We start from the raw sequence: 14310 nt of genomic DNA, 5'->3' as shown, positions 1-14310 counted from the left end.
AGGTCACTAAGTTAAGGTCAAAGGTCATTTAAGGTCAACAAACTTAGACTTTGTTGTGGCATCAACATCAAGATTTTCAAAATGCTTCTTCTTCGTTATTTTTCAACCGATTTTGATTCTGATTGTTTCATATGATAGGGCTAGGAGGGGGATTTAAAATTTCTACACAGAATCGTGAAATTCATTATCTATGCTAATATATGCAAATTTATTCGAAATCACAAAAAAGGCTTCTTCTCCTTCATTTCTAGACCGATTTTGATTTGGTTTGCTTTATATCGTAGAGCTAACTTTGGTACACTAAACATATACACAGAATTTTGAAATTGTTCTCCATTAATTAATTATGGTAATTTATGCAAAATTTATTCCAAAAATAACAAAAATTGCTTCTTTTCCCTCATTTCTTGACCGATTTTGATTTGATTATGCAAATGAAATGAAATTATGTACCTTCCAGGGCATCAAATTTTTATTTTTTGACCAGTTCAAAAGTGTACCTCATAAAATTTAGGATATTTGTTGTTGCGAGATGCGGATGAGCGCTACGTCATAGACGTTCTGGTTTATCATATTGAATTGCGTTATGCAGGCGAGACCGCCGAGAGCGTTTCCCTTGTTTAGATGAATGCATCTTCTGTTTGTAGCCAGAAAGGCATTTAACTCATATGCTTCAACACAGAGTTAAGCCCTTCTGGTTTTGGACAGACAACATGCAAGTGCTTCATGTTTAGTCTACAACCTATTGGTTACTGTATATTACAAGCAGTCCTAGATTTACATTTTTAAAAGGCCATGACATTTGAAACTGAAAAAGTGTCCCAACAAACAGATGTTATTTCATACAATCAGAAGTACCCATCTATTTTTTTTTTCCTTCTCCGATTCTCTGTGCAGCCGATGAGCCCTCTGTCGCTGTCTGACAACCTTCTACTCAGTCATCAGAATGATCACACTGTGCTCACTAGGGGGCCTCTTCCACAGATCAGTACTGTTAATGGTCAGAACAGGTGCGAACAAAAACATTTTAAAACCTTTTCTTTTCCATTATGAGAAAATATGATTGTGATTATTGTCCTATTAAAATTTGGGGTTTTAAATATTGTTTATGTTTAAATTTGGACTTTAACCATCTTTTTGGGAATAAGTCAGCAAAACTTAAAGGAGACTGTTACTCTGTTGGAGGGGAGATTTGCCAACTGTAGCATAGAGGTTGTTAATCTTTTGCTTTCTACTATTTACATCATCTTTTTTTCCGTTGATTTTGTAGTATATCTCTTTCCTTTCTTTTTTTCTTTTTTCACTTATTCTGTTTCTTTTTTTTTCTCTCAGTTTCCTCCTAGTCTTTTTTTTTTCTTTTAGTCACAGACAAGGAAATTAGTTTTAATATTGATGGGCTCCGAAATCACCAACATCTTTTCCAAGGATAAGATTACAATCTGAAAACTTCCACAACTGTCTTACCACAGTTTTCCATGTAGGTCCACTGAAGGATAAGAGCCGCCGTTTTCCTCCTGCTTTCTATCTATGCATCGTATAGACGAAGCAGCTTGTATTTCATGCTGAAGATAGAGTGGTCCTGTAATGTATATCTTGCTCTTGCTTTTATCTCAAGGCAACTCTGATTTATTAATGCCGTTGTGCCCTGACCCACCATCATACACCTACGAGTGAGATGCATAAGTGTAGACTCTTCACATTAATCTACATGTACAAAATGTATTACCCCAAGGAATACGTGGCCTCGTACATTCACAGCTAAGCGATACATGTTAACCCCTTTGTGTTGACGTAAATGATGTGGTTGCCTATTAACCTATCTTTGTTTTTTCCCAGGGGCAACATTCTGTGCCACGTTTTATCACAGTACAATGCTGACATCGGCTTCCTCTCCTCACTCTCACTCCAGTCCATGTGTGCTGTCTACTCAAGGTAACAAGCTTGGTCGGTTTTCAATTCAATACTTAAAGGTATAGACCAGTTTTGGAAACGCCCCCCTCTCAAAAGATTCAATGGAAGCTCTTATTACCAATCCTGTGAAAGAATATCTTTTGACTAATACGTGATCATACAAATTTTGCCGGGAAAACCACCTACTAATTGATATGTTTGGTAATTATCAAATCGATCCGCCTGGATAGATATTGCGGAGTCCCAGATGTGACATCTTTCTGTGTACAGTGCTTGTAACTTTACTAAGACTGGGCCAGATTTCTTATCAGTTTGATGATTCCAGAACCTTGCAGTACACACCAATACTTCCTAGACTGTTGAAGATTTTTCTTAGACAACATCATATTCAATAATAAATGTAACCTACACCGCGACCTAAGAATGAATGTTATATTTGATGGAAGCAACCTTTTAGGATAGTTCTATTTGTGGTTTATAATTCTGTATTTATAGATATGCATGAAGACAGCTAAATTATATAATTTAAGGAATCAAAACAAGCCATAACCATAAAAAATCAATATTATGTATATTTATTACCTCGTCATCACAAGAATGTATCCCATGTTTTATATCCATTTCTCTTCATTGCAAACTATATCTGAGTCTTTTTCTTTTATGTGAGCGAAAACAAATATTCACGTTGAACATACAATGGACAAATACATTACATTGAATTGAATTGAATGTAAATGTGCCGAAATAACTTTTAAAGCAATTTTTTGGTGTGTGTGTGTGCAATAAAATTAAGAATCCAATCAATTTAAGATGTGATTTGCTTGAGATTCCTGACCTGCTGACATTATGTATTACAAAATATTTCCATTATACCTGTACTGTAGTCCAGAATGCTTATTTTAAATATTTTCCATCAAACTCATGCAACTTCATTCAAATTGAAAGCTACATGTACATGTATGATAAGGCTATAGTAAAGTGCTTTTTGTACTTCATTTAAATATATTACATGAACATATGTTAATTTATAAAAGAATGAAAATGTGACGAACAGATAGAATTCTGACTTTCAAATACTCATGATATGTTTGTGTGTTGTAGCATCAATCCTTAGACCTAGATGTAAAACCATACTTTTAGCTAATACCATCCATTTTCTTTGCCAACAGACTTGCTTGACTGGGTTCAGTAACAGCATTCCAAGTCATCCATCTTCTTCCTCCTCCTCCTCCTCATCAGGTCAAAGGTCAAAGAGTGCTGACCTTCATCTCAACCTTAACAACCACCCCAGGATACCCCTCACACCAAACATCATGCTAGAGATGATGAATGGCGTCTATTTTGCAATGTAAGAATTAAGCTTAATAAGCTCAAGTTGACTTTTTGTTATACTTAGTTTTCTCCCACCCCCTCCCCCTTCTGCATTCCTTTTGGAATATTAGGAAGGAGCAGCCATATTCCATGTGGTTAAGTTCTCAGTCAGAGCCTTCGCCTCCTCCCAGTTTAATCTTGTGTCCTGCAAGTGAGCTTGAGTTTATCATTGACAAATATGAACTTTTGAAATTGTATACTGCCTACCATTGCAAGGGTCTTTAAATGTATTTACTTGTACTTGAAAATGTGCATAAAGGTTAATAATGACTTATAAATTCAATGAAAGAAGAATAAAAATGGCTCGTATCGGAATGACAGTATTCTCAGATATCAAGACCAGTACGGTTTATAAAGCTCACTGTGAATCTCTTTCCACGCTTGAAGGGATTGTTCAGACAAAATCGTAATTCCGCAGAAATTGGCATTTCGATCTAACAGCAACCAAAGTGTACAATTAATCTTCAAATATATCATTGTATCTTCTCCATTGGTAGAGATGTCATAGTCTAGTGGATGTGTCAGCGGACACAATAATAATAATAATAATAGCTAGTTCTTATATAGTGCTTTTCGGGACCGAAAGCCCTCTCAAAGCGCTTTACAGATAAGATAAGATTGTACATGATTCAATTTCCTTTCAGGTTCAATGGGCATGCTACAGCAGCAACACAAGCCCTTGAAGACATCCACTTCAGGGCAAGCTACGAGCTCTATGCTGAGGTCCTGCTAGTGACCAACGCCATCAAGAACTCCCTCGAGACCAATCCATCAGGTCGACCTAGCGATGGACCGGTCGGTATCAACATAGCGGTCACTCCAGCGTCTCCTGTGGTCAAGAGAGCAGCCATCACCAATGCGTCCTTCAAGAACAGGAGAAACAAAGGTTTGCATGGAGAATGATTTCTGATGTAATAGATAACAATAAATCACATGGGACTTAAGGATATCAATTTATCTTTATAACCATCTTTATCTTTACTAATTTCTGGATGTTTGACACATGCTCCAACGACAATCACTCTGGGTGAAATTTCTACACTAACAATTTTAACTTCAACCCCAGACCCAACTTTATACATTACCCTAAATATATCATAAACCCAAATTTGAATTCTATAGCATTGATGAAATAAAGCTGGGAGCAAATTTTGCCATATAAGGACAGAATTCTTTAGCACACGGCACAATATAAATAAGTTTTGTGAAAACATCTACATTTATCTATAGTAAAGTAGAAAGAGGGTTCACTTGTCAATAATATCAGTCTTTGAGTATTTATGCTATTTTGTTTTCTCTATATGTTTTTTTTAGCTGATACACCAACCTCCACCACCACTATCACAGTCATGATCGAAGGAGTGGAGAAGGGCGACGGAAAACTGCAGAGAAGCTCGGAGAAAATGATTGTCCGCAAAACAAATTCTGATCACGTGGCGGACGATCGGCGGTCGCCGCGTAACCGTGGCAGCCAGGAATTTCACAAAAATGGCACAGAGCCAGACGAAGCACATCCACTCATCAAACAAAGGACCAGTAGAAGCCTAGAGGCATTGGAACTGAAGAATATCTCAAACTCAACAATCGCGACAAATGGCAAGAGTGTGGAACATTTATCGCACAGTGACACAAGGACATCACCCTCGGCCAAGTTCGCACTTTATGGAAGATCCGCGTCCAAGGAAAATATACACGGATCGGAGGACAATTTGATGGGCGGGGAGTTATCCCCAACAGAAAAAACGGGGCTTATGGATGGTTTAGACGTGAGGTATACAGGACTAAATGGGGACCAGAATAGCAATAGCAACAGCACCGGAGCAAACAGCCGGAATAGCGTGAGCTATGAGACTACACTATGATAAAGTACCTTTCTTCAAATTTTGTGAATCAAGGAAATCTTTCAGTAATGAGACAAACATTTTCCGTACAACTTAGAAGATTTGAGATTCTGGGGCTTCTTACTGAATATTTATGTGTAGGTTTCCAATCAAAACAGCCATTCCAAATGCACTAAGATGAAGAAAAAAAGAAAGATTTTCTGATTTTACATTTCAAGAATTATGTTGTTCATGATTCCATATTAAATATAGTTCTCAAATTGATATACTGGTACATGTTAGCCTACCAGTATGTAAACCAGTACATCAAACTAACATTCCAGAAATGATACAATGAAATAGAATTCATTTTTAGTGGTCCTCCAATACAATTCCAAAATATGATTCACAATTGCATTTTTAGGGAAAAGTATAGAAAATTGTCTTAAAATAGGAACGTGTTTAATAGAATGCAAGTCTTCTAAGTTGTACAGAAAGGAAAGATGAATCAACACACGATCAGAATTCAAGAGGAGTAGGTAAAAGCATGGCGTATTGAATTGCCAGTATTTACATAGTGCTGATACAACTCATTTTGATAATGCCCATTAATGTACAGCTGTACATGTATCAACACTGAGTCTTGATTTCAACTAGATGCTTTATTTATCTGAACACAAACATTTTTTATAGACAGGACTTAATTTGGAGTGTTGTACTCATAAAAGGTATTCCAAATAACCCAAACACTTTATTTTTTTACTGTGGTAACTTGTACCTAAACTGATAAACCTACACATACAAAACTGATCACCGGTAAAGGAATACATGATCATTCTTTCATTTTACTAGATCAATTTAATAATGAGCTAACTGGACTGCTATACTGTATCTATCTTCAGATATCCTTTTTGGATCTCCTCTTGAATGCTGATCTGTTTATATCACAAGTATGTTAGTTGTTTACCTTTCACTTTACGAGTCATACATGGTGTCTCAAAAACCAGTTTTGATAGTATCACAGAATGTTCATGAAGATTTGAGACAGAGCAAATCTGTGCATATGTGAACAGTCTGTCTGTTGTTGAATAATCACTTACATTAGGAAATAATGCACAGTAAGTATCGATGGCCTTTCTATTAAGATGTGCCGATGCATCTTGCATGTTGATGTTACATGCATATGTTTTGGAGTCTGTTGCCATGCTGTGCGATCCATGAATTTCGCACAACAGTGTAAACTGGCCCGCTGCCATGGCTACTTTTGTGGCAATGTACACTTTTGCTGTTCACACAGATCTGTTCATAGCGTTTGGTGGTATTAATAGCTCAATAGGTTATAGGCAGAAGTGTGGACAGACTCTTGTCACATCCTGTATTGTTCTTGATGTAAATCATCCCGTCGCTTCCAATAAAATTTATATGTATGTGTACATAACTACGTCGCTGATTTCCAAAGCAATTCTCTTTATCTTTCAATCTTTCTATTAAATACGCACTGTCTCTCTTTATCGAGAGCAACAACTTCCGTCTCAGGGTATTATCTGTGGAAGTAGATATGATCAGCATTCTTCAGATAAGCTATATATTGTGAAAAAAAACATCATGCTTTTAAGAGTGAACTTATTTCTTGTGTGCTGTCATTATGCAACCAGGAAAAATTAGATTTAAAAAAAAATGTGTTCCACTCAGTTAAGATTTGAGTGTACTGTATAAGCCACTGTTTTTGTGGATGATATAGACACAGATGTTTTTTTGCAGGCTGCTGTTTTTTGCGATAGTTAAACAAACTGCTTACATAACGTGCTTGCTCACGCATTGCCAGCTCATGTTTTTGTGTTGTGAAAGTCACAACTGTACAATGATTAATGAAAATCACGAAAATAACGGCTTATGCAGAGTCATTACAGATGTGGAAGGATGATTTGGTTGCATACAGTACAAAACTATTTCTTGATATTAGGAACTTGCACTCATTCAAGAGGAAGGGGGAAAGGGTGATTATTTTGAAACCTATCACCTATCACTTTACATTATCACCTGACACCTGGTAATGTTTATATAAAAAAGAAATAGGATATTATCAATACATCATTAACATTAATTGTATTAAGATGTAAATTGATCATGTATTTTTGTAATAGTGTGAAGGATTTCTTGGATAAATTGTTTTATGAGGTATGCTTGTTTTAGAAAAACAGAACAAAAGATCTATATTCGTATATGATATCCGTAAGTATTAAATTTGGAAAAGACATCAAATATGTTGTAGATTATATTGCAGATTATCTTTATGATTAGAGGTTTACAGCTGGGCTGGAAAGTATGAATATAATCTATGAATTTTGAACAGAGAGAATATGAATCCTTTACTCATGAGATCTCTGATATCCTTATGGGAACCTCAATCTCTCAGACTTTTTCTTCTACCCGGTACTCCAAAAGGAAACACTGGTCACTGAGTTAGGTTCAGAAGTCGACCATGAAGCAATTATGAATTGTGTGAAGCGCGGTCCTTCTTTACCAGCACTCCATTTTCATACTAGCGAGTTCTCGCACGGCGACGAAAGTGCTGACTACGGGGTATTTAAATGAGCTCGCCACCCCGCACTAGCTCGACTCCCGACGCTATTTAAATACGGCTGAATACCGTCGTAGGTTTGGACGCTACACAAAAAAGTTTGCTCTGAGTGCAAGGCCACGTCGCCGGTTGCGAAAACTCGCTAATGTCTGCTGAGAGCCAGAAGGGTATTAACTCCTATTATCTTTAATTCATGTATACTGTCTAAAAATAGTTAACACCTTTCTGACTCTCAACACTGTCCTTTTAACTAGTGTTAGGTTTAAAACGGGTATTGTTAGAGTATAGAGTATTACTCCAGTTAATTTCCATGAGATCTTCTTGTTGGCACCTCCTTGAAAGTGAGTCCAAGAATTTGCAGTCCTTGCCTTCACTTCTGTAAAGGGGAAACCCCTATCGACTAAAGGGGAATCCCCTGCCACCCTTGCTACGCAGTACATGTAGTTTAGTTGATTGCATCATGATCAGAATGCTGATTGTTTACATTTTCTTGTAGTATGAGTACTATCATTATAGTAGATTTGAGTGCAGGCACTTTTTATTTACCCCTAATTTATTGCATTATATTTCCTTATTTTGGTGAACGTAAATTATTCTTGAATAACCGTATACAAATTATAGCTTGAAGCACATGATATCCATATTATTTTGTTACTGTCCAACCCAGAACTTCTATTACTTTCAACCCCTGCTTCATATTTGATACCATATTCTTACAGCTATACTAAAAAATTATCGATTTACAGAAACAATGACAATAGAGCTCATTGTCATCTCTTTATATAGACACATGTACATTATTTGATTTTGAAGTCCCATTTTGTCTAATATTCCTATATTCTATATTCAGTAGATCTGAGTGAACATTATTATGCACAAATTACGTTGCCTCTCAGAACATGTATGATTATAAACCCCAGCAATAATTATAGAATGAAAGGAAAAGTGAAATGGTTTTGTGCATTTGACTGTTCTTTTTTCTGTTATTTGCTGTTATTTGCTTTATATTTAACTTTGCTAAGGCCAGTCTTTATCACATGATTTGATTTTCCTTGTTTAGAAGGTTTTAAGTTTCATTCAAAATGTGTGTCATATGCTTTTGATTACATTTTTTTAGGAGGCTGACTCACAGTACCAGAGAATAAGTGATAATTGTTTAATGGTAATTGGAGAAAGGAACCAAATCAATGGGCATACTTTATCATTTATCAAAGAATGAAATCAAATGACCAACTAATATGGCACACTAATAGTACTTCATGATGGTCCCAAATGAAATTTTCATTAGTTATTATTTTTTACTTGTTTGAGTGATTAGTATGCTTGAAAATATTGTAAAAATGCCAGTTTTTAACACTTGGAATTGTCCATAATTATTTGATTTTATATTCTTTGCAAAAAAGTTTGATTTTGAGTGAAAGTGTGTTTGTCTATATTCCAGTGTGCCCTCCTTCGTTAGTATGATAGATTTGCTCGTTTCCAAGTTGTGTTTAATATTCATGTGGGGGATAAAGGATTATCTATATTAGTTTTCACTCCTGGTATGCCAAAGAATATACATGTACCGGTTCATTCATGTAGTTTTAGTACCACAAGAGTAGTTCTAGAATATGTCAGACAAAGATGTGTTACATTTGAATATACCTTAATGATAAATTGTAAATCGCGTCTAGTCCGTTCAAAATAGTCCAACCATTTTCCATCCAGAGAATATATAGTTAACAGAATTGGAGGCATAGTTTACTATGGTATACTGAATAAAAGGTCATTTAAAAACCTGGAATTTCATGGGATTTCTTGGAAAAATGATTTCTTCTGGAATGTAATGGGGGTGGGGGGGGGGGGGAATCTCCAAAATCATGGAAAGTCATGAAAATTGATTGTGGGCCTGACTTGTGGCTATGGCATCCTTCCGGTTTGAATTGACACCCCAACCCATACCAAAATGGTACTTATCTGGAAAGTTGTGGAATTTGGTTCTCAATTTTCTGTTGGAACCCTGTGAAAAGCATATTCATGTTTCCTTTATATTTTCTTAGTACAATTAAAATCTGGAATGTACTAGTCCATTTTGATAAGAGGACCATTATATCATCAATGAGATTTACACATGGATTTACCTGGAGTTATTTATGTTGGAAACATCCACCCCCCCCCCCCTTCCAAAGTCATTGTTTTCTTATAATCCTATATGTACACGTTCATGTCAGTCTGTAAAATCTTTATGATGCGAGTCTCAAGTTTCTTCTTGCTCATCATTAAATTGCATCTTATTTATCTTTATTGTGCTTACCGGTAGGTGAATTTGTTTCATGACTTTATGTCATGTGTATGATAGGAGAAAAAAATATCTTTATGTATATTTAGAGGTATATGTTACACAAATATATATTTATATTGAGTTTTTTTGTACACGTTCCATTGTTTCCATGGAAACACAGAATATTGATAGAATACCACTGGTAATCAGTTTTAGTGCAGTGTCAAGTTAAAAGATGTAGATTTATATACATGCAATGAGGATGAATGGGGAAGAGACAGATGTTATACATGTAGATGTAAAATGGGTAATAAAGGTATTTACCAGCAAGAAATGTGAGTTGTGTATTATTACAATCTCCCCCCCCCCCCCCTGTCAAAAATGATTTAGTTCAGAATGAGTAGATATAATCGTGTTAATGGTGGTTTCAAGGGGACAGCAAAGCTAGTTCGGGGGGGGGGGGGGGGGGGTAGTTGTGCGAGAATGGGTGGAGAGGAATAAGAGAGGGAGAGAGAGGGGGAGGGAAGCAGGGATAAAGGGAGGAGATAGAGAAGGGAAGAGGTATAAAGATGGAAAGAAAGAAAGCGAGGGGAAAGGGTGATAAAAGAAAGCAATATAAAATGTATATTGAAGGGATGGGCTTTAAGAGATAAAATACTGAAAGATATAAGAAAAAGAATAGATGAAAGCAGAAGAGAAAATACTGCAACAAAAAATAGTAGACTTTTTTTTTATGTCTGTATTATTTTAGTACTTTTTTTCATGTTTCTCAAGAAATATTTCTATGGATTTATTCGATCAAGCACTGGCCATAATAATATTCCAGAGTGTAGAAATATCAAACAGGAAAGAACTGTAACCCCTCCAATTTTACAGAATATCAACATAAGTCCTGTAAATCTTTCTATTTTGCTTTGTGTTTAATAAGCATTGACATAATATGTTTGCAATGACAATTATGAACCACTCTATTTGTGTGCATCTGATGACAGTCTACCTCATCTCCTCTCTGCCCCCCCCCCCCCCCCCACACACACATACACACACTGTATTCATCTCTCTCTCTCTCTCTCTCCCCCTCCTCTTCCCTCTGTTTACTCCCCTCTCTACTACGTCTTACCATCTCAGAAAGACATCCTCAATACCTAAAAATGCATTCATTCATCTAAAATCATTCAGCAAAACACTCCCCCCCCCCCCCCCCCACAAAAAAAAAAAAAATTAGTAAGAAGAAGAAAAATTTCCTTCAATTAAATTTCCAAATAAAATTGACACAAAAACTTTCCAATATGATAGTAAATCTTTTTTAATATCACTTCAATATTAAGTTTCAAACTCATTTTGATAATTCCTTAGCTGAGATAAGTAGTGTACACAAGCTGCATAGAAAAGCCTTAAAATTTTTTTTTTTTGTGGGGGGGGGGGGGGGAGACATTATTCCTTTTACCCTCCTAATTGGGTCCTTTGGACCTTAAGCTAATCCCACACATTCAATCCGTAAACACATTAATTTGATTAGGTATGAAATCTCCATCTAAACTCCTAGATGTACATGTACATGTACATTCAGATTTGAAGAGAGTAAAATGGTTCTCAAACAATGAAATCATCTTTGTAAAAGCATTGTGCAAACACATGAACACTTTCACTGTGTTAACATTAATCAGATCAAAGCATACCTTTAATGTTCACAATTCATACAGCTAACAATATCTTGGTCTTCAGAACATTTTAGTAACTTTCACTGAAGTTGAAATTCATCATGAAGTCAAAAGACAGCATTGATGTGTTAATTCAATCTAATGCTGTAAATGACCAATTTTATATTGAGGAGGACCCATGCACATACAAATTATGAGGGAGATATGTCTTCGAACACATAGGTATATAAACTTTCAGACATTTCTACTTTTTTGCTTTGTTTTTATGATTAAGTTGATTTACAGTCAAAATACATATACTGGTAGCTTACTTTCAATCAAAATATTTAAAGCACTACTATGGGATGTTAGGTGTCAGTGAATCCTTGGGTTCCTGAGTAAGAAAATTAATAAAGACACAGTCAAGTTTTTAGGGTGAGCATGAATATCAAACAGCTTCCGTTAATTCTTAACCACCTGACAGGCCTGTCATAGCAATGCTTCTCATACATCAGTCAAAGGTCATCTAGGTTCATTTCATTTTCCGGGATTCCTCCATATCAAAGACATTCAGTGCAGCTTGCAAATCACAGTTCAGACGGAGATAAACAATTTCGATGTCGAGATGATATCGACAACATCCTTCTCTAATCCAAGCTGGTCATCATCAATGATGTCCATGGCCATCATCTTTGGCAAACATCTTCTCGATGCCGACTGCAACGACGAAGAGACCAGCTCCAATGGGTAGACCTTTGAAGATTATCCTCCACCACGGGATAGGTTTGAAGCAAGGTTGGTAACGCCAGACCTCGTTCCTGTCAGAAAGCAAAACGATTTTTTTTTTAATGATTTTGAGCTTATTAGCAGGGAATTGTTCTGCACTTTTTAGCAATTAATCCTTTAAGGAAATTCTCAACCAATTTTATTTCCAATGTCCATCTGTCTCCAACAGATTGTTACTTTTAAGGATTCATCCAACACCACTCTCCGCACAGCACTTCTAGAACAGCAATCAACTTGCAATCATACAAAATCAAATACTGTAGAACTTGGTTACAATTAAAAATGGCCAGAAAGGCAGAAGCCAGGGCAGCATTTCACAAAACCATAATCAGTATAACTATACCGACAACACATTGAAGCATTTGTATTATATCTAACACACGTTTCAATGGGATGTCGGTGAACTTGCACTTATAACAGTGTCATGATGAAGCGATTCCCCGGTGTCTGTAACTCAGTCACGTCACTCAGCAACTAGCAGCTCAGAGTCAGAGTAGACATGCACATCTGACATGCGCATGCCAGAAAATCTTTCAATTTTCAAAATCAGAAGTTCAGAACTAAGATTTCGAAGTGTAATTAATTTTTAATACTGATGCCCCATTCAGATCTTATGTTTTAAAGTTCAATATAATCTTGCAATGATTACATCGAATTTGTTTCAAAATTTCATTTCGATCCCGACCCGTCTTTTTGCATTAACGTTTCATACATGATAACAGAACGCAGAAATAAGCATATCGGACCGAACTAAACTCGCCGGATAAGATTCAACCTGGAATTCATTAATACTTGCCTCAACCAGGGGTCCTTAAGACCTCTCAGTGCCAACTTTTCCTGAACAGCTTTCAACTTTGGTACATCTTCTACTTTGTAGATGCGCCAGTCCGGTATCTCGATGCCACCTTTCCCCATTTTGGTGTTTTTTTTTTCACCGGGAATTGGGCCTGGGTCCAAAGAAATTTTGCGAAATCCAGAAACCTGAATAAAAATCATTAACAGATGGCGCTGTAACAAACAAAAAACTGTGTATGATCGAATCTCTTTGACAAAAAATGCTACGAAATACGGCAGCACTGATACTGTGATAGACTAGGCCTGTATATTCTTTTTCTTCGTATACGCCTTTGTGAAGTGCCTCGATACGAAATATTTTATTCATATGTTACAAATAATTGTATTTCAATAGTCAGAATGCGAACTGCAAGAATTAGTTGGTGCTATGTAGGTCAAATATTGTCGGCCTACCTACACGGAATATATGCGTTTTGCAACCTAACTATTGAAATACACTCATTCGTAACAGAATTGGCATGAATAAAATAATTCGTATCGAGTCTAGTATAATACCCAACTGGCCAATAATTCACTCTTTATTTCTTCTATTTCAATCTATGTCTCTTTAAGGGGGTTGGGAAAAAATCCCATATTATCTAAATTCTTTATCATTCCAATCTTTATGAAGAATGAAACCATTAGCATAATATATATTAATCATGCAAAAATATGAACCTCTAAAACTACTATCTTGATTACTTATATCAACTTATTAAGGACTGACAGGGGTATAATGTTTTATTATCATCACCATCACCATCAATTTATAGCATAATGTACCCCTGAGCATTTTCTCCCTTCTGTTCCCCTTTCTTAGCCCTGATTTAACCGATCTTCTCTTTAGCTCCTGATTCGCTCCTGACAGAGCTTTCCGTATTGTCATGGTCTGTTCCCTCATCTATCTGTCACTCTTACTAATTGTTTTTCATACTTCGTCAGTCTTCTGTCCTGTATTGTAACCCCTCTCACAACTCTCAGTGGCCTTCATCATGATATGTCTCTGCAGCTCTTCAAACTTATGATTTTTCGTTGTTTTTTTATTTAAAAAAAAAAAAAAAAAATCCTTCACTATTCATATTAGTACTCTCTTTAGCGCGCAAAGCT

At 36.1% G+C, this 14310-nt stretch overlaps 2 protein-coding genes across 2 annotated transcripts in view; one reads left to right on the top strand and one right to left on the bottom strand.

The window, feature by feature from the left end:
• The window catches only part of LOC100890918 (hyccin), a 31208-nt gene extending 25890 nt beyond the window's left edge, over positions 1-5318 (top strand). Inside the window, exons 7-11 of the mRNA XM_030974519.1 lie at positions 898-1010; positions 1837-1932; positions 3026-3259; positions 3927-4168; positions 4597-5318. Coding sequence (XP_030830379.1) covers positions 898-1010; positions 1837-1932; positions 3026-3259; positions 3927-4168; positions 4597-5144 — 1233 coding nt within the window. The 3' untranslated portion in view covers positions 5145-5318. The remainder of the gene's footprint in view (positions 1-897; positions 1011-1836; positions 1933-3025; positions 3260-3926; positions 4169-4596) is intronic.
• Positions 5319-11231: 5913 nt separating this feature from the next.
• On the bottom strand, positions 11232-13343 carry LOC578310 (NADH dehydrogenase [ubiquinone] 1 beta subcomplex subunit 3). The gene is made up of 2 exons (XM_778485.4): positions 13166-13343; positions 11232-12401 (listed from the first exon to the last, which is right to left on the bottom strand). The coding sequence occupies exons 1-2, from the start codon at positions 13282-13284 to the stop codon at positions 12251-12253; spliced, it is 270 nt and encodes an 89-aa protein (XP_783578.1). The 5' UTR covers positions 13285-13343; the 3' UTR covers positions 11232-12250.
• Between the last annotated feature and the right edge of the window lie 967 nt (positions 13344-14310).

This window comes from Strongylocentrotus purpuratus, unplaced genomic scaffold, assembly GCF_000002235.5.
Source record: "Strongylocentrotus purpuratus isolate Spur 01 unplaced genomic scaffold, Spur_5.0 spur5_scaffold_7, whole genome shotgun sequence".
NCBI classification, from domain to species: Eukaryota; Metazoa; Echinodermata; class Echinoidea; order Camarodonta; family Strongylocentrotidae; genus Strongylocentrotus; species Strongylocentrotus purpuratus.
This window is presented reverse-complemented; position numbering and strand designations above follow the sequence as displayed.

Excerpts from the sequence above, each read along its gene's own strand:
- LOC578310 (XM_778485.4), bottom strand. The coding sequence starts at position 13,284 with ATGGGGAAAGGTGGCATCGAGATACCGGACTGGCGCATCTACAAAGTA. Across the intron at positions 12,402-13,165 it reads CTTAAGGACCCCTGGTTGAG|GAACGAGGTCTGGCGTTACC; the intron begins GCAAGTATTAAT and ends GCTTTCTGACAG.